At 34.8% G+C, this 21,694-nt stretch overlaps 1 protein-coding gene across 1 annotated transcript in view; it reads left to right on the top strand.

Annotated features, from left to right (window-relative positions):
- The first annotated feature begins 8,872 nt into the window (after positions 1 to 8,872).
- The window catches only part of LIPI (lipase I), a 35,277-nt gene continuing 22,455 nt past the window's right edge, over positions 8,873 to 21,694 (top strand). Inside the window, 4 exon segments of the mRNA XM_073230469.1 lie at positions 8,873 to 9,133; positions 9,135 to 9,230; positions 11,465 to 11,573; positions 13,429 to 13,530. Coding sequence (XP_073086570.1) covers positions 8,897 to 9,133; positions 9,135 to 9,230; positions 11,465 to 11,573; positions 13,429 to 13,530 — 544 coding nt within the window. The 5' untranslated portion in view covers positions 8,873 to 8,896.

The raw sequence follows: 21,694 nt of genomic DNA, 5'->3' as shown, positions 1-21,694 counted from the left end.
TATTTTGTTTATTTTCTCAAAGAACCAGCTCTTGGTTTCGTTGATTTTTGCTATTGTTTTATTCTTCTCAATTTTGTTTATTTCTTCTCTGATCTTTATTATGTCCCTCCTTCTGCTGACTTTAGGCCTCATTTGTTCTTCTTTTTCCAGTTTTGATAATTGTGATGTTAGACTATTCATTTGGGATTGTTCTTCCTTCTTCACGTGTGCCTGGATTGCTATATACTTTCCTCTTAAGACTGCTTTTGCTGCGTCCCACAGAAGTTGGGGCTTAGTGTTGTTGTTGTCATTTGTTTCTATATATTCCTTGATCTCTATTTTGATTTGTTCATTGATCCATTGATTATTTAGAAGCGTGTTGTTAAGCCTTCATGTGTTTGTGAGCCTTTTTGTTTTCTTTGTGGAATTTATTTCTACTTTTATACCTTTGTGGTCTGAAAAATTGGTTGGTAGAATTTCAATATTTTGGAATTTACTGAGGCTCTTTTTGTGAGCTAGTATGTGGTCTATTCCGGAGAATGTTCCATGTGCACTTGAGAAGAATGTATATCCTGTTGCTTTTGGATGTAGAGTTCTATAGATGTCTGTTAGGTCCATCTGTTCTAGTGTGTTGTTCAATGCCTGTGTGTCCTTACTTATTTTCTGCCTGGTGGATGTATCCTTTGGGGTGAGTGGTGTGTTGAAGTCTCCTAAAATGAATGCATTGCAGTCTATTTCCCTCTTTAGTTCTGTTAGTATTTGCTTCACATATGCTGGTGCTCCTGTATTGGGTGCATATATATTTAGAATGGTTATATCCTCTTGTTGGACTGAGCCGTTTATCATTATGTAGTGTCCTTCTTTATCTCTTGTTACTTTCTTTGTTTTGAAGTCTATTTTGTCTGATATTAGTACTGCAACCCCTGCTTTCTTCTCACTGTTGTTTGCCTGAAATATGTTTTTCCATCCCTTGACTTTTAGTCTATGCTTATCTTTGGGTTTAAGGTGAGTTTCTTGTAAGCAGCATATAGGTGGGTCTTGCTTTTTTATCCATTCTATTACTCTGTGTCTTTTGATTGGTGCATTAAGTCCATTTACATTTAGGGTGACTATTGAGAGATATGTACTTATTGCCATTGCAGGCTTTAGATTCGTGGTTACCAAAGGTTCAAGGTTAGCTTCTTTATTGTCTTACTGCCTAACTTAGCTCGCTTATTGAGCTGTTATATACACTGTCTGGAGATTCTTTTCTTCTCTCCCTTCTTATTCCTCCTCCTCCATTCTTCATATGTTGTGTGTTTTGTTCTGTTCTCTTTTTAGGAGTGCTCCCATCTAGAGCAGTCCCTGTAAGATGCCCTGTAGAGGTGGTTTTTGGGAAGCAAATTCCCTCAGCTTTTGCTTGTTTGGAAATTGTTTTATCCCGCCATCATATTTAAATGATAGTCGGGCTGGATACAGTATCCTTGGTTCAAGGCCCTTCTGTTTCATTGCATTAAATATATTATGCCATTCTCTTCTGGCCTGTAGGGTTTCTGTTGAGAGGTCTGATTATAGCCTGATGGGTTTTCCTTTATAGGTGACCTTTTTCTCTCTAGCTGCCTTTAAAACTCTTTCCTTGTCCTGGATCCTTGCCATTTTAATTATTATGTGTCTTGGTGTTGTCTTCCTTGGATCCTTTCTGTTGGGGGCTCTGTGTATTTCCGTGGTCTGTTTGATTATTTCCTCCCCCAGTTTGGGGAAGTTTTCAGCAATTATTTCTTCAAAGACACTTTCTATCCCTTTTCCTCTTTCTTCTTCTTCTGGTACCCCTATAATACAAATATTATTCCTTTTGGATTGGTCACATAGTTCTCTTAGTGTTTGTTCATTCCTGGAGATCCTTTTATCTCTCTCTATGTTAGCTTCTATACGTTCCTGTTCTCTGGTTTCTATTCCTTCAATGGCCTCTTGCATCTTATCCATTCTGCTTATAAATCCTTCCAGGGATTGTTTCACTTCTGTGATCTCCTTCCTGACATCTGTGATCTCCCTCCGGACTTCATCCCATTGCTCTTGCTTTTTTCTCTGCATCTCTGTCATCATGTTCATGATTTTTATTTTGAATTCTTTTTGAGGAGGACTGGTTAGGTCTGTCTCCTTCTCAGATGTTGTCTCTGTGATCTTTGTCTGCCTGTAGTTTTGCCTTTTCATGGTGATAGAGATAGTTTGCAGAGCTGGTATGAGTGACCGCTGGAAGAGCTTCCCTTCTTGTTGGTTTGTGGCCTTCCTCTCCTGGGAGAATAGCGACCTCTAGTGGCCTATGCTTGGCAGCTGTGTGCAGACAGGGCTTCTTCTACCTGCCCGGTTGCTATGGAGTTTATCTCTGCTGTTGCTGTGGGCGTGGCTTGGCTGGGGCTGCTTCTCCAAAATGGTGGAGCCCTGTTGGAGGCGGAGCGGCCAGGAGGCTGTTTATCTCTGTAAGGGGCCTCTGTGCTCCCTGTTGCCCAGGGGTTTAGAGTGCCCAGAGATCTCCAGATTCCCTGTCTCTGGTCTAAGTGTCCTGTCCTGCCCCTTTAAGACTTCCAAAAAGCACTCTCCAAACCAAAACAACAACAGCAACAATGAAAGAGGAAAAAAAAAAAAGAGGGAAAAAACACGTGATTTTCTTTGTCCTCAGGCACCAGTCCCAGGCACCTGCCCACTGGTTCTGCCACCCTGCCTCCCTAGTACTGGGGTCCCCGTCCCTCCACGGCCTCCAAAAAGCACTTGCCAAAAAAAAAAGGGAAAAACGCGCGATCCTCTCCTTCCCCAGGCGCCGGTCCCAGCACCCGCCCACTGGCCCTGCCGCCCTGCCTCCCTGGCACTGGGGTCCCTGTTCCCCTAAGGCCTCCAAAAAGCACTCGCCAAAAAGAAAAAAAAAAAGAGAGAAACACGCAATTTTCTTTGTCCACCAGGCACCCTCCCATCGGTCTTGCTGCCCTGCCTCCCTGGTATTGGGGTCCCCGTGCTTCCAAGGCTTCCAAAAAGCACTTGCCAAAAAAAAGGGAAAAACGTGTGATTTTCTTTGTTCTCAGGCGCTGTCCCCAGGCACCCGCCCACTGGTACCGCTGCCTTGCCTCCCTAGTATTGGGAAAAACACACGATTTTCTTTGTCCCCAGGCGCCGGTCTCAGGCACCCGCTCACCAGTCTTGCTGCCCTGTTTCCCTGGTATTGGGGTCCCTGTCCCTTTAAGGCTTCCAAAAAGCACTCGCCAAAAAGAAAAAAAAAGGGAAAAATGCGCAATCTCCTCCATCCTCAGGTGCCAGTCTCAGGCACCCACCCACCGGTCCCGCCACCCTGCCTCCCTGGCATTGAGGTCCCTGTCCCCTTAAGGCTTCCAAAAAGCACTCGCCAAAAAAGAAAGGGAACAATGAGATTTTCCCTTTTCCCAGGCGCCGGTCTCAGGCACCCGCTCACTGGTCCTGCCACCCTGCCTCCCCAGTACTGGGAAAAACGCATGATTTTCTTTGTCCTCAGGTGCCGGTCTCAGGCATCCGCTCACTGGTCTTGCTGCCCTTTTTCACTGGTATTGGGGTCCCTGTCCCTTTAAGGCTTCCAAAAAGCACTCTCCAAATAAAAAAAAAAAAAACCGCTCCAGTTTCTTTCCACCAGCTGGGAGCCGGGGGGAGGGGCGCTCGAGTCCCGCCGTGCTGGGGCTTGTATCTTACCCCCTTTGCAAGGTGCTGGGTTCTTGCAGGTGTGGATGTGGTCTGGATGTTGTCCTGTGTCCTCTGGTCTCTATTTTAGGAAGAGTTTTCTTTGTTATATTTTCATAGATCTATGTGGTTTTGGGAGGAGATTTCCACTGCTCTACTCACGCCGCCATCCTGGCTCCCGATTGGTGTTTCGTTTTTGTATGTGGCACCCTCTAGTGCCCAGAAGCCCTACTCTCTGAAGCTTCTCAACCCCTGGAGTGATGTTGGGGGTTGTAGGGGAGCGGTCCTGATGCCTGGTGGGAGGAAAGGCTGTTTCCTGCTTCCTGGCTGCTATGCCTGTCTCCATTGCCATACACAGGTGGGTTGAATACACAGGTGTAAACCTCTCTGCTTTGTGTTTGTAGCTGCCACAGTCAGGTCTTCTCTCTGGCTGGCTTCAGCCAGAGTAGGGGCTGCCAGTTTTCAAACCAGGTGTTGGCTGACCTAGAGAAAGGCACAGCAGGCTGCATGTCATGGTTGGTGGCTTTGTGGCTGCATAGCCAACCAGGGGGATGGAGTGCCTAAAGCTTCTGAAAGTTCACAACCTATTGGGCATAGTGCATCTGGACAATTTTGTCTACCTGTCCTTTCTCCTGAGCAGTAAGCTCTTTGCAATCCTTGGACCTTTAGCATCCTTCTTGCTCTTATGAAGTTTCTCAGATTGACTGCCTTTCTTTTGTCCCAGAACAGCTGGAGATATATCCCTGTTTTCCACAAATGGCTGGAATCTCAGTCTCTCCATGTTCTTCAGGTCTTCAAACCCACTAATCACCAGAGTACCATGCAATGTAGGTTCATGCTCCCAGAGCAGATCTCTGGGGTAGGTGTTCAGCTGTCCCAGGCCTCCACTCCTTCCCTGCTCCATTTCTCTTCCACCTGTCAGTGAGCTGGGGTGAGGAAAGGGCTGTGTCCTGCCAGATCACTGCTTTGGTACGTTACCCTGTACCATGAGGTCTGTTCTTTTCTCCAGGTGTATGCAATCTGGTGCAGCCTTCTTTCCTGTTGCTCTTTCAGGATTGGTTGTATTAATTATATTTTTATATTATATGTGGTTTTAGGAGGAGGTCTCTGTCTCAACCTCTCACACCACCATATTTAATCTAATTAATACTTTTAAATAAGTTAAAAATAGCAGCATATTCTATGAAGTATAAAATGCTAAGTATTTCATACCACTAGTGATTCTTATATTTTCCTGTGCTTTGGAAAAATATTACACTTTTACTGTGCTCTAAGGTTTTAACTGAGCTTTACTGAAGTATAATTTATACAATAAAATGTACCCATTGAAGTGTGCATTTGACGAGTTTTGAAAAATATGTGTCTGTATTTTATATGGTACATAACAGTAATGCCAGTTAAAATATAAAGCATTTTCTGCATCCCTAAAAGTTAGCTCTTTGCATTTAATCTCTTTCCCACCTCTGGTTCTAAACAACCTGATCTGCTTTCTGATATTCTAGATAAGGTATCCCTTTTCTAGAATTTCATATAAATGGAATTAAACCATATACTTTTATGTTTCTGGAGTTTTTTGTTTAGCATGTTTTTGAGATTCATCAAAATTGTTGTAAGCATAGGCAGTTTATTCCTATTTATTTCTGGGTAGTATTACATTATATAGTTATACCACAATTTGTCTACAGTCCTCTTGATTACCATCGGGGTTTTTTTAATTTTGGGTCCTTATGAGAACATTCTTCTATGAGCTTGTACATGTTGTGGATTAATGTTTTCATTTCTCATAGGTAAATCTAAATATTGGTGATCATATGTGTCTATTTAACATTTTTAATTTTATCAAATGTATGAATATAAATAAATGTAAAGAATTTTGGGAATTATATAAATGTATATTTAACATTATAAGTGACTACTAAGCTATTTTTCAGTGTATTGTTTCATTTTGTCATTTCCCTCAGCAGCATAGGATGTTTCAAGTGCTTTAAATCCTCACCAGTACTTGGTTTTGTCAGTCTTTAATTTTAGCCATTCTAGTGGGTGTGTAGTGGTATATTATTTTGATTTAACTTGTATTTTCCTGATTACTAATGCTGAGCATCATTTCTTGAGCTTATTGGCCATTGTGCCATCTTTTGTGAAATGTCTTCAATTCTTTGCCAATTTTAAAAGTTGGGTGTCTTCTTATTTTACATATATATGTGTGCATAAGAACGCACATACAACACACACACACATATTCTGGATACAGATACTTTTTAAAATTTATACATTGCAAGCCTACATATTCATGTTATTATCAGTGTCCTTTAAGGAGCAGATGTGTTTCATTTAGTGAGTGTTCAGTTTATCCGTTTTTCTTTTTATGTTTCATGTTTACTGTAATCTTGTCTGAGAAATTTTTGCTTACTTCAAGGTTATTAATATTTCTCTCAATATTTCATGCATGTAGTCTGCTACCTATCAGATAATGAAGCTGAATAAAAGCAAGCTGTATTGAGAAAATGAGAGGGAGAAAGTATACATCTCTCCTACTCTAAAGCTAGTTTAGCTACCTTAAAACTATGTCTAACCCTTCTAGGGTTTCCACTAAATGTCCAAGGTGTTGTTCATTAAGGTCTTACTGTTGTGGCTAATTAGAACTTCATTGTCTCCCAGCTAATTATGATCTTTGGAATTGTTCTGCTTACAGTTCTTTGTGGAATTTCACCCTATATGCATGCATAGGTTTATATCCAGCAACTCCCTCATGGGGTCTCCTGTGCAGATTTCCAAGCTCTGTCTCTGTGTAGCTTCTTCTTATGTGGCACTCTGTGATAGACTCTAGTTGCTTCAGCCTTCCCTAACTCCAGTCTCTCCAACTCAGTAATAACACCTTGCTGTCTTTGGGTTCAACCTTCCTGCACTGCTTTCTGCAAACTACCTTTTAAGTCCAGGGAGAGGAAATCCCGGGGCAAAGTACCTGTAAAACTGAAATCAGTCAAAGGAAGAAATATAGTTTAAAATCCGTTTAATGCTTACAAACTGCAGTCTGGGGCCATCTTTCTCTCTTCCAGCTGAAGCAAGCAAGGACCTCCCACTAACCTCTCAGGTTCATATAAGCCCTTGGTTGCTCCGGTAATTTACCCACTGATATGGAGATGAACTTCTCTCTACCCCTGAGGATATGCAAATGCACTAAAGCCAGGTGAGATATTCTGGAACTATTACAATTTTACCCACATACCTCCAGGCAGAAACCCTATTAGATTAAGGGTTCATGTGATTAGTTTCCCTTCTTGTCCAGTATCTAAACTTCTTTTTCACTTATTTTGTTCAGTGTTGTAGTTGTTTACAAAAATAAAGCAGGTCTGGAATCAGGTATCCATTATGATAGGAACTGGTCTTTATAAAGTTGTTTCCATCTCTTGGCTATTGTGAATTCCAGGGCCAGATAAAATCAACCTTGGCTTGGAATGGGTCAGCAGTTTGGATGTACTGATTGCATGTGTACTACCCAGAATCCAACTGGTGGGAGGATGTACACAATTTGTACAGTGTAGTAACCACTGCTGTTGCACTGTGGTTTAATTTATAATTGTCTCCACTTCCTCATTCCCTAGTACTTAGAAAAAATGGAATAACAAAGTTTTTCACTTGTCCAAATATCTCTCAGTTGTTAATCTGGAAATTGGATGCTTGTCTTGCTTCTCCTTCATTGACTTCCCCCTTTATCTTCCTCTGAAAATAATTTTGACAATACTACACATATACTATACAAACTAGAATTATTGTAATTAATTCATTTAATTGTAGATTTATCAAATATATATCATGTATTTCTAGTTTTAAATATATACTTACATGTATTAAAATATATATTTATATTTATCAAGATGTGTATGTGTAGTGTAATCACATCATTATACCTGAGCATTTAAATCACTTCTATTTCTCTAATATTAAAATAGTATATTTAAGTTAATTTTTAATGTGATTTTGGACTATTTTCTTGGGATAAATTCTTAAAAGTAGGATGACTGGCATAAAGTATATTAACACTTTTGTGAATTTTTGATATATATTGACAAATTGTTTTTCCCAATCTTCTTAACAAATTAAATTTCCAGAACCTGTACATACATATGCTCTCATAAAAAATGTTTTGAGATTATATGGTTATTTTAGAAAAAAATTATAGTTCTGAAAAACTGTAAAAGATAAAAAGCAGCCATTGTGTTTCTGCCTAACAATGACTACTGCTATTGATTTGGCTTAGTTATTACATTTTCTGCCCTATTCCTTTCTAGGTAGGATGGATGGATATATGGATAGTTAGATAGACATAATGCACATGTGTAATGAAAACGTCATATATATTTAAGGTGTTTTAAATTTTTGTGGGATTATACATAACCCTATGATTACTGTCTTTACCTTTAATACATATTTTTTATTATAGAACTGTAAATCCTAGAAAGAAAATGTAGGAATAAAAAGAATTTTTAAGATCATGTGTGTATTGTATACATAAACACATATATTGAATTTCAAAAGGATGCTGCATCAACTTACACTCTCAGCATCCATGTATGTAAATGAATATTGGTTACATTTACCTTCTCAAATATTAAGTATTAAAAGGATTTTTCATTTCTTCAATATGATGGGAAGAAAATGAAACCTAATTGTTTTGATGTATATTAATTTGATCACTTGTCAGTAAAATAGTTTTTCTAATCCTTACTATTCATTTTATTTATATTATACTGTAATAAGAAGATAATACTGCTTATTGTCCTGTTTTTTTCTGTATAATTTCTGATAAGGCTGATCAATTTTTCTGTTTTTATTGGTGTTCATAACCCTGCCTTTATTAACATATTAATAATTTCAGCCACACCATTACTATTTTGTACAGATAAAAAAATATTAATTTTTAGCCAACCACATTTATTTCTACATTTCATTATAAATTTTGAATATTTCTAGTTAGAAAAGTCTTTTTACGTATCAACAAATTAAACATTGTGTTGTTTAGTAGGTTATGTTGAAGTGCTAACAAAATGAAATCTTCCCCACCCTTGAAGTCAATTCTGTTCTTTGCAACAGCAACAGAAATCAAATAAAATACTATCCCAATATTCAGCTTGACTGATTTTTTTAATTTTAGAGAATAAAAGACCGTGCCTTGAGTTCTCTCAGCTAAGCAATCTCATCTAAGGAATCCTTTGATTCCTTCAGAGATTTGTTTGTCCCCAAAATGAAGACGTTTCTGATGATGTATATAAGGAGCAACCTAAACTGTGCTGAGCCATTGTTTGAGATGAATAACTCACTTAAGGTTAATTTCAACACAAACAGGAAAACAGTCTGGCTTTTTCATGGATACAGACCAATGGGCTCCACTCCATCATGGCTTCAGAACTTTCTGAGGATTCTGTTGAATCAGGATGATATGAATATAATTATAGTAGACTGGAACTGGGGTGCTACAACTTTTTTTTTACAATAGAGCAGTTAAGAACACCAGAAAGGTTGCTGTGAGTTTGAGTAGGTACATTCAGAACCTCTTGATAAGTGGAATTTTATCATATGTGTCATACAATGTAGTGTGTTATGCAGTACCACAAGTGGTAATAAAATAAATAACATTTTCCCATAAACATTAAGAATTTCTGCTCTGATATGCTAACATGTGCATTCTTTCTTTATGTAAATGGATAATTCTCTACCTACTCATGACTTGTCTAATTTTTAAAATATTATCTAAAAAACTCAGTTATTGTTTTAACTTTAAATTTTTAAGGCTTATTTTGTTTAACTCTTCCAACTTCAGGATAAGGTAGGGATTCTAGTAGACAGACAGGATAAACTATGTCATCATTAGATTCTTCAGATATCTTTTCTAAGGTATGGCTAATGTGTGTATAGCTAATCAGTATAAATTGATAAAAAGCAGAGGAAAAGAGGTTGAAAAGCAGCATACTTCCACCAACCTTGAAGGTAGGTTTCAGTTCCATTAAGATTTGTCCAGCATTTAGGTCTAGAGTTAGAATGAGTCAGATAAAGTCAGGCCAGTTTAGGTTATCTGTAGTCTGAATGACCTTTGTCAACCCATATGGAGATCATGTCTGTTCTAGAGAGAGGCGGTACTCATTGGTACTCAAGAAAAAGAAGGATGGTATCTGATTTGGGGCACTCTTGAGCTTTAAATCTGCCTTTGAGTTGTGTTGTGCTCACTTCTAAGTAAAGATACTTAAAAATATCTTTTAAAGGTGATTGTTTCTTCTATTGCATAGGTGTTCTCAAGATGAATTTTATCTGCTGAACTTCCAAGCCTCTGCTGAAACTGAGCAAGCATAATAGATCCAAAAAAACAGTTACTGTTAGCAGTTAGCTCTCATACAAGAGGGATTCAAAGACCAAATCCATCTTTTATCAACCGTATGACTATGAACAAGTACTTAGTCTCTCTGCCTCATTTCCTTATTTGTACATTTAGGCTAACAAACCTTCTAACAATATGTATTTAAGTATTCAATGAAATTAAATCTCAACCAGTGCCTGGCATAATCATCATTGAACAAAATCAACTATAATTATTATTTTTACATCTTCAAATCTGGACAAAAATCAAACAATCCTAGAGAGACAGAGGAGATAATTGATTCACCTGTTCTTGTGATAGTCTGTAAATTGCATAATTGATTTTTCCTTATATTTTCCCTTTTCTTTTCTCTAACTACTAAACATGTACATGGGAAATGTGAATGCTAATGAAAGAAATTTAGGAAAATTTGTAGTATTAGGTATATTTCTAACAGGGCCTTTGCTTGCAAAGTTTTCTTATTGAGGAGAAAGAATGAAAATAGCAGTAGTACTCAAATTGGCAGGGATACTCCCTCAGGTTTCTGGGCGTTGCTCTGAAAAAGTTGAAGAAAATTAAAGCCTGAGGGTAGTTTCTCACTTAGCAGTAAATGCTCCACCAGCCATTGCACTGTCACTGTGTAGAGTGAACCAGCACCTGCTTCCTGAGAGTGTGGTGGAAGAAATTCTCCCTCATTTAAAATCCTGATGACCCCCAAGGACTGAGACTCTTAAGAAGTGTTCAAAACTTGGGCTTAGAAAATCAGGCTCCATCATTCTCCACCTTGTGATTTGGGAAAATGACCTAAAAGCCATTGTCCCATTTTATCATCTCTGAAATGAGGGTGATGTTTCATACTGTTCCATTTGTCTAGGGTTTTTGACACTCTGGCTGGATAAACAGGAAGGCAGATTAATATATTTTAGAGATAAACACATCTGGACTTGAAGTTTTTTTCCCTATAGTAATAAGTGTATGTGGCTTTGGGCAACTATCAAACCATATTTACTCAGCATTTATTAGGTGCCAGGAGCATTTTAGACAATAGGATAAGAAAAAATAATTCATAGGAGTATTGTGAGTATTAAATATGAGATTTACAAAGAACTTATCAAGGTAGCTAGTGTAACATAAGTACCCAGTAATGTTTTATTATTATTATAAAATGCTTTACTAATTAAATGTATTGCTTTGTTTATACTATTCTAAATAATAAGTGATAAAGATTTTTCAATTTTTAAATAAAAATTTTTTGGTATTAAAAATGTATAGAGAAAAATCAGATACCTTATGGAAAAAGTTGAATGCAGATATAGTTGTTTTAAAATTATAAAGTCTATTTGCTGTCTCCCAGAAATGGATTAAGCCCAGAAAAATAGCGAATTTTAGAATATTGATGCACAAGGCATAATCTGTGATTTTTCTGAAATGAAAACTGTAACACTGCATTTTCAATTACAGAAGCATGGGGCATCCCTTGATAGTTTTCATTTCATAGGTGTGATCTTAGGGGCTCATATTAGTGGATTTGTTGGAAAGATATTTCAAGGTCAACTTGGAAGAATAACAGGTAAAATATTTTTGATAAAATTAATGTTTAAGCATTAAGTAATAGAAATGTTGCACATTTACTTTTTCAATATTATATGCTAATGCTAGTCTTTTAGTTAGATACTAAAGTTTAGATTTTACTTAGTTTTTAACAAAGCTTAGGGTTACTTATACAAAAATGAGAAGAAAAAGATTAATTTCTGCTGCTTCATGTAAATTTTAAATATATTCTTCTAACAATCCAGAGGAAAATTTGACCTATTAAATAGAAAACTTTTTTCATGTAGTAACTAAGAATATAACCATGTACCCATGTACTTCGTTTTCGCAAACTTTGATGTCTTTTAATTCTTTCAAAAATTTTAGTTGAATGCCAAGAAAGAATCAGCAGTTGGTATTCAAGCTTGAAGGATTCTGGATCCTAATTCCCCTCATATTTCCTTAACAAAGTTATTGCATCCAGAAAGCTTAGTAACCAAATAATGCTGACATGGATTTTCATGCTCCCTTTAGAAATGGTGGTGATTTTAGAATTATAGGGATAATGTCATTCCCCAACCAATTTAGCTTTTTGACAATTTTTGAGACCTTTGTGCCTAGAAGATTTATAATAATTTAAAGTGTTAATAAAAGGTAATGGAGTCTGAAGTGAAGGGGAGGAGAGAAGTGTGAACAACTTGTATGGATAGATAGGATCTTTATAGATCTTAATTATACCTTATTTACTTACTTTGATCAGTTTTAATATTATTTCCATTATAAAGATATGCAAACACGTTAATTTAATGTAGGAGGGACAAAAAGTTAGTAATTGCTAAGCCAGATTTACACAAAGGAATATAGTGCACAAAGCCCATTTTCTTTCAACCACCATAGTGCTTAGCTTGCTTAGAACTGGTGGTAATCCTACTTTATTTCAAGGTGTGTTTATTCATGTATTAGCCCAGTTTGTATGGCTCCATGTACCAAGCAATCATCAGGATTTGAAAAGCCAACATATGTGGTGATTCTACATCAGAGTAATTTATAGGAAGAGAGAAGTTTCTTGTCTCTTAATAATGCAGGATTATTGCTTACTTTATTGCTTAATTATTGTCTCATTCAGGCAAGTGGGCTAAATAAATTAGGGGTAATAGAAGGGCCTGAGGTGATTTATATTTTATTAAAAAAAATCTTTAAAAGGTGATTGTTTCTTTTATTACATAGGTGTTCTTAAGGTGTTGAATTTTATTTGTACCCTTTTTTTTTGGAAACTCTCCAGTAGATCATGAGCCTAGAATTTTTCTTTAGAATTTTAAATGCACCAGAAATAATATCTGTATTCCATAGATCTTTTAGTATATTTTTCTTTTCTTGTGTGTGTGTGTGTGTGAAAGTTTGGTGACAAGATAATAATAACTATTTGATTACAGTCCAAATTACATTGGACACCTAACAATCATTTTAGACCTATAGAGAGGTCCAAGGTGAGCTAGTAAGGCATGAGGTCAAAACAGGACCACGATGTATTCATAATTTTCTTCTCAGGGGCAGTAGTAGTTATTTATTATTAAAAAGAAAGCTACTAACCAGTTTATTCCTAAGTATTTCCTAAATAAAAATGCTAAAAGAAACCCTACAATATTTTGTTGAGGTATCTTAATGTTGCTTACCACTAGATTGATGACAAACTCTGAAGATTGGTAAAATTTATTATTCAAAAAAGGAAAATACTTATATTAATCCAATTTCATTTATCTTTAGGTTTGTTTTTGGACAGGTTTAAGGTAAAACTGGGTAGGCTTATTATGCTTATAATGTAATAATAATGCAAGTGTATGATCTAATGAACATTGCGGTAGGAATAGACTGATAGATTCTTTCTTGAATTTCAGGTCTTGACCCTGCTGGGCCAAAATTCTCTGGAAAACCATCAAATGGCAGATTAGATTACGCTGATGCAAAGTTTGTAGATGTCATCCATTCTGATACCAATGGTAAAGCAGGATTTATTGCTTAATTATTTGAAAATAAAAAAAATTTAGATTCTGGGGAAGAGGAGAATAAAAGAGGATAAAAATTAGTGGATAAAGTGCTGATAAGTCCATAGATATATAATAATAATTATTGTATTTCCCACAAGCAACATTTCTTGGAGTTGGTGGTCCCTATGGTGTCAAATGGCACTTCTTGCCTTCAGCTTTCTGAGAACCATCATGTCATCCTAAAAACTTGAATTTTTGTTAAAAAGAACTTCATCTTGTGTATGTTATTGAGAATTTTATTGATTTGATAACAATTTCCCTCATGCTTAGTGTTCCTGATATATTTAGGTTACCTTGCTTACCACTCATTTTCTTGCTGTGATGTGTATCAACTAGTACTGAGCGCAGCATTTCAGGGACAGACAGAGAATACCTATGCCTAAACGTAGGGAAATAATTTCTCTATTGTTTTTAATTGTCTTCCTGAAAATATCTAACAAACTGTTGGCAGTTTTGACCAGAGTATATTGGACAGACATTTTAAAGGAATAATTTAGATAGCCCTGATTCCCTTTCTAATTTGACCCTGGTGATACTAACATTTAATGAGCACTTCCTGTGCATCAGGAAATGTTTTAAGCTCTTTGTGTGAATTAATGACAGAATTCTCCTAAGTTCTCATGAGATAAGTAAACATTATCATCCCCTTTTTACCAATGGGAAAGCTAGGGTTAAGGTCACAAGGCCAGTAAGGGACAGAGCCAGAATTTGAAATCATATAATTTTATTGGTCTACAATTCACTAGTATGTTGCTCTGATTAACTGATAATTTATGTGTGTTGTGGTTGTAAACATGGGGAGGGTATCATGTTAAGATAGAGGTTGGAGGAAATGGCACTAAGGCTGCTTCTATTTCCCTGTTTCCTCAGGTTTCTTTTATCTTTGGTAAAGGTATATTACTTGATTCCGTATTGCTCAGAATTTACCTTGTGGTGATCCATACTAATGTTTTTGTAAGAAATATAAATGTCATAATTGCCATAGATGACAATTTTTCAACTTCTGTGTCTACATACCAATGGGATGAACCTATAGTTGGAACAGTTGTGCTCCTTATTTGTAATCTGAGCTCACATACATCTTACAGGGAGTCCGTGCCTAAGGTTTCATAGTTCTAGTATCATACCTCAATCTCTTAAGTCTTCTTTATCTCTAGCCCATTATATCAGCTTCACATTCCCATGCACAGCACACCTACTGCCCAATTACTCTATAGTTCTTCGAATTCTTTCTGAAATCCCAGCTTCAGTTTGTTTATGAACTTTTGATTCAGCTCTTCATACTTCTTATTTTTATTTAAATTTTTTACTTTTCCTAATAACTGTTTTGGATTGTTTTATACTCTCAACATCTTTTGATGGCTCAGCCTATCAGATCTAACCTGCCATTAGATGCTACATTGTTGGCATCTTCAATCTTTTTATGACCATCACTAATGAGGAACACAGATTTTTTGACACCACATATGACACATATATATTATGTGCATTGTCCTGAGACAGACACCTGTCTTAGTGAATTCTTCAATGAGATACTTGATGTCAGCACATATCTGGCAGAATGCTTTTTCCTTGAATATTAACCAGTGAGTACATCTTCTACTTGCCAGTAATTCCTGTCCTTATTCAGTTGTAATGTAAAAATAGCTATGTGGCCTTTTGAAACTGTGAATTAGGTAATTTGAACAAACATTCTTGAGTATCAGGAAAAATTACCAGTCTAGTATCCAGAAGATAGAAAAATTCAGGGAGGTGAATTGGTAATTTGGAGTCACTTTTCTCATGGAAGGTTTCTTGAAAGAGTATGGGAAGTGCTTTTGAAACTTGATACCATGAGTATGGGAAAAGCATTTACATATGGGGCTTGTAAAAGATCTGAAATTCTTGTTTGGAACTGCAAAGGACAGCATTTATAGGAATAAGCATAAACCTTAAATAAACCAGCCTTTTTATGGTCTGATCCAAACTTCTGGTAATCTGAAGTTGTCCAGAAAAATACCAGTTTCTTGAGTTTTGCTTAAGGACATCTTGGATTGTTGGACTTTCAAGGGGGCCTGGCAGAAGCAAATAATACTTACTTTCGTAGGAAGATACTATCATTTCTGTTCTCAAATTATTTCTATAAATACGTTTAAAAATGAATGTCCAGAATCCAGATAAATATAACCAGAAACACTGAAAGCAAGACAGCACTCATGAGAACCAATATAAACAGTAGTTAAGAGAAACAGACTCATAGGCCTCTGTAGGAATTATTACCCACTGGCTATAGAAAATGTGCTAATTTTCAAAGAGCTAAAAGATAAGACTGCAAATATCAACAGAATGAGTAAGTATAAATATAAGCTATTTTATTTGATGAAAATAATAAAAGTTTTTAACCTAAAAGGTAAAGACATATTTGACACTTATTGAATGGGTTTAACAAAAATTTGAATTAGATAAAGAGAATGAATGAATTGGAAAATAGGTGAGCAGTCTCCTAAAATGAAGCATAAGGATACAAAAGAGTGGGTAGTACAGAGACGTAAGATACATAGGATTCACAATCAAAAGGTCAATCATACTTCATCCAAGTCCCACAATAAAAGGGAAGAAAAATGGAAAACAGAAGCAATATGCAGAGATAGAATCTCAAACTTCAAAAACTGAGAAAATATAATCAGTCCAGAATCTTGAAATGCCCAATTAACTCCAATCTGAATAAGTGGTATCTTGTGTTCACTCTGAGACACAAGATATTAAAGTTATAGAAAATACCACCATCAAAGCATACAGCATAAAACTAAATAAATAAAAATAATCAGACTTATGATGACTTTCTCAACAGAAACAATGGAAGCCAGGAAGTAATAGAATTATATTTTCAGTATGGTGAAAGAAAATAACTGCCAACCTAGTATCCCAGTCTGTTTCAGAAAAAAAATGGAACATACATATATTTTGTTTCAGACAAATCCACACTGAGAGAAATTCTCATCAACAGAAGGAAAATTATCCTTTGATGGTGGCTATTCTGGAAGGAAGAACATTGAAAATGGTAAAATATAGTTAAATCTAAATGGATACTGATGGTATTAAACATTATTTTATATGACAGAATATATAAACAATTAAAATACATTATCAAAATAGCATATTATTTGTGGTGTTAAATAAAGTTAAGGGTTTCTTGTTCCTTTAATTGCGTGGAAATAAGGTAAAAATAAAAGTTAGCATTTGATATTCATAAAGGATTCATGTTAAATCTCTAAGGTATCCAGAAAGAAGAGTAAAGAAATATTTAACTTCCAAGCTAATGGAGGACAAAATGAATTTTTTTTTATTTCCAAAAGAAGTAAAAAAAGGAGAGAGAGAAACATATAGAACAGGTGAAATAAATAGAAATATATAATAAAATGGTAAATCCAACTATACCATTTCATTTAAATAGCCTAAATGATCCAATTAAAACATTATGGTTGACATATTTGGTTAAAAAGGCAGAATCCAATTATGTATGATTTATTAAAGATATATATAAAAGTAAGGAATAAGAATATTTGAAGGTAGAAAGTAATGAACAATGATATGCAAATATCATCTGCCAAAAGGTAGTAAATCTACATTAATTTGGACAAAAATGATTTTATCACAACAGTAGAAATATGGAGACTTTAAAGTGATAAAACTTCCAACTTATCAAACAGATATAATAAGTGTAGTTTGTATGTAACTAATAAATAACATGGCTTAAATATACATAAGGCAAAATTGGCACTCATATTGCCATAAAAAAGGCAACTGTATTATAGTGGGAGATTTCAATTAGCAAAATGATTTAATGGACATTTAACAAATATTATATCCCCAAACAGCAGAATTTATATTCTTCTAAAGCATACATGGATAATTTAGGGAAACTGAGTATACACTGAGCCTTAAAAATATTCTCAAATATTTAAGAGAAGAAACCATAAAGAGAAATATTCTGTATCTTTAATGCAATTAATTTATAAGTAAATAACAGAAATATAACTAGAAAATCCACATATTTTGGAAGTTAAAAAACACATCTTTAACTATTGGGGAAAGAATAAATACTAATGGAAATATAACATATTTTGAATTCAGTAGTATTAAATATATGACATATTAAAATTTGTTGGATTCAGCAAAAGCCATAACTAGAAGTAAATGTCCTGTTTTTAGTACAGATATTTTAAAAGGTGAAAATCAATACTCTAAGCATCTATGTTGAGAAATTTAGAATTAAACATGAAATACACTCATAGGTATAGAGAAAGAAGCTGGTAACATACAAAATAAATTAGGGGGATAGGAAAATATGAGTTAGAACTGTGGAAAAATATGAATTAGAAATATATTAAAAAAGCCAAAAATTTGTACTTTAAAAAAGAGATTATTTAGAATTTATTTATGTCATTTTTACCATCTTTCCATCACATGAAAGGAACATAGAATGCTGAACTTTATATATTACCCTCCAAATTAATAAATCCTTGGGGAGAAAAAGGACAAATGGGGAAGACAACTACACAACTGGTAACAAAAATAAAAACAAGAGATAGTGTTATAGATATTAAGGATATTAAGATGATCGTAATAGGATATAATAAACTATGCAAATAATTATAAAACATGATCATCCTATGATATCAAACATGAAAAATAAAAATGCTTATGAAACCATTAACATAAAAAATAGATAATGAATCAGCCCCAGTTGGGATTTATTGTAAAATAGCAATTTTAACATTCAAAAATCAGGTCCTTAATTCTTCTTTTTAAAAGAATAAGGGAGAAAAATTATTTAATCATCCCAATTCAAATGCAGAAAAAGCTTTTGAGAAAACTTACATATGACCAAAACTTATAGTAAATTATGAATAGAAAGAAAATTACACAATCTGATAAAATATATCTATTCAGAATGCTATAAAAAATGTCATGTCAGTGATGGAATTTGGAAGACTTTCTTTTTGAAATTGGGAAGTTAACAAAGATGCCTATTATTGTCATTCTCAGGCAGCATTTTACAGGGTGTTTTACTGCAGTAAGGGGAGAAAAGTCTAAAAGATAAGAGAATGTGAAGTATCATTTTTAAATGGTATGTTTGCATATGTAGATAATTCAAAACAATCTCTAGTAATTAGAATTCATAGGTGAAGTTAGCAAGATTGTGGGGTATAAGTTAATATACAAAATTCAATTCTTTCTAATAACTAGCAGTAAGAGTTAGCAACTAAAATTTGAGAATAACACCTTTTTTTTTTGAAGCAAAGTAAAAGTTTTATTCAAAGTTACTTAAAGAGAGAAACAGTGCAGGTGACCTTAGGGAGGAGAGGTGCACTGTGGATTACAACATTTTTAACAATATAAAATATACCAAGGAATAACTAACCAAATTTTGCAAGACTATGTAGAAAACAACAAAACATCATGGAATATAATTAAAACACCTAAATAAAAAGGAAATAAACCACACGTATGAATGTAGGTACTGTATAATTGTCAACTTGCAGGTCAACTTACAGATTCAATGCAATCTTTGTTAAAAGCTCATTTTATATAACCTATAAACTATAAAATTAATATAGAAATGCAAATGGTTAAGTACTGCTAAGGTATTCTTCTAGATATTGAGTCTTATAAAACTATAGTAATGAAAACAGTGTGGCATTAGTATAGGGGTAGCCAAATGAGCCAATAAGTAAAATACAGTCATGAAACTTACTCAATTTATGATAATTTTGGTACTATGGATGGTGTGAAAATGATTCTCTTTTCAATAAATGGTTATGTCAATTGGATACCCACATTGAAATAAAAAGTTCTTTAACACATAAAACACAAAAATTCTTTCCTTAATTGGGCATAAATGTGAAAGGAAACAATAAATATTTGAACTATTATTTTAAAATCTTCATAACGTAATATAATATTTTTACAAAATGCACACAAAAACCCCCTAGCCCAAATTGAAAAATTAAGGTGTCTAATCATGCTAAAATTGAGAACGTTATTAAATAACACTTAGAGAAAACAGCAAGCCAACAAAAGTCAGGGAGAGATAATGAACTGCTATATATCAATAATAATGAGAAATACAACTTAATTTTAAAAATATCAAGTTTGAGTATATATTTTACAAAGGATAAATTCCAAATGGGCAATAAACAGATGTAAAGTTCTTAAAATCTAAGCAGAAAAATGTAAATTAAAACAACAATGAAATACCATATGCCCATGAGAATGTTTAAAATTATAGTGCCTGATAAGATCATTTATTGGAGAGGATGTAAAACAGACCTACTCATAGGTTGTTGGTAGGGGTTATAAATTAATACTACATCTTTGGCAAAGTATTCAGCATTATTTATTAACATTTAAGATATTCATACTCTATAATACAGCAGTTCCACTCCTAAGTATGTAACCAACAGATATATCTGTATTCAAGAATGTTCATAGCACTAACATATTTAAATATTAAGTCCACCAACAGGAGAATTGATCAATTGTGGTATGTTCATTCAATGAAATGTTATATAGTAATGAATGACTACAACTGAATGGCTACATTTATAGTTCACAATGTGCTTTAATTTAATCACAAACATTCTAATAATAAAGCCAGACACTAAAGCATACATGAAATATGAACTGATTTATATATATTTAAAAAATGGGCAAATTTAAACTATGTTTTGGGAGGCATCCTTACAAAGTAAAGAAAGCAAAAAAAAGATAGTTGAGGGTTTAAGAGAGAAAAGCTGGGCGAGGGCATACTGTTGGGTCAGGCACACTGGGGGCTTCAGTGCTCTTTCTTGATGTGGGTGTGGTCACTACCTGGCTATTTACTTTATAATAGTTAATCTTTAGCTTTATGTTTTATGTTCTTTTCTGTATGTGTGTATTACATCTTACAATAAAAACAAAATGTAGAAGCTATATCTGCTCTCCTCACCCTTGAAACCAAGGGAATGAATGACGACCTAAGCAGACAAGCTGTCCTATTCTCTCCATCTGAATAAAATGGAAATGATATACCTGAAGCAAGGGCTGCTTGTAAGTTAATAATAAATGCTTTTGCTACTCCCTGATTCCCGAGCAATCTTCTTAGTTTAATTCTACTTCAGTGACAGATAGGAGAGAATGATGCCTCCAAACTTGGGAACCCTGCTCTTGAAACTCCATATTGAGTTCAGACATAAGGAAATTTTAAAGCTCTCCAAAATTATTAGACTTTGTTTGTTTTTTGGTTTTGGTCATATTTGGGATACTGTCCTGTCTTCCTTAAATCCCACAAGCTAAACAAATGATGAGACATAAAGAAGAACTGGCTAGCTGCCCTCATCACTATAACAATCAAATGGCACATAATGCTTCTTTCCATTCTAGGGAGTTCTAATGAAGTCATCTTAATTGTCTTTTGTCTTTCCTTATATGCTAAATTCCCTTTCCTGTAATGCACATGCCCAATGTTTTAATGTCTTGTTTTTAACACCTCAGTAGCTGTTACTTTGTTCTGTTTCCTACTACTACATCTTAACCCTTCTTGTCAGACCCAGTAAGGGTTATGCTAGATCCATTGCTGATCTCTCTCAAGAGTTCATTCTGTTGTAGGGAATTTCTTGTGCCCCAAGCCAAAGTACTGCAATCTCATTTGGTAGCAAGATTTTATATCTAGTCACAGTCCTGAAGAGTTTGAACTTACTATACTCTCTCATTCCGCCTTCATGTCTTTGCTAAACTCCACCTCCTTAGTGGTAAATTCCCTCACCAAACTACCTAAAAGTACAAACTACCACCCTTACTAGGCACTTACTATTCCCTTATTCTACTTGATTCTTTTCTACAGCACTTACTGTTATCTGACTTTCAGTATTTTTATACTTTTTAATTATGTCTTCCTCCTAGGAGAATATAATTTCTGCCACAAAAAAGGATTTTCCTCTTTTAATTTTTCATTTATGTATTTATAGCACAAAGAACTGTAATGGGCCCAAAGTAAACTGGTGATTGGGAAACACATTAAATTAATGAAACATTAGTTTCATGAGTAATTAATTTGAGGAATTAATGCCAGAAAAAGCCATCATTTTAAAAACAG

The sequence above is a fragment of the Manis javanica genome, chromosome 3 (genome assembly GCF_040802235.1).
Source record: "Manis javanica isolate MJ-LG chromosome 3, MJ_LKY, whole genome shotgun sequence".
NCBI lineage: Eukaryota > Metazoa > Chordata > Mammalia > Pholidota > Manidae > Manis > Manis javanica.
Note: the sequence above shows the minus strand (reverse complement) of the source record. Positions and strands in the feature narration are given on the sequence as shown.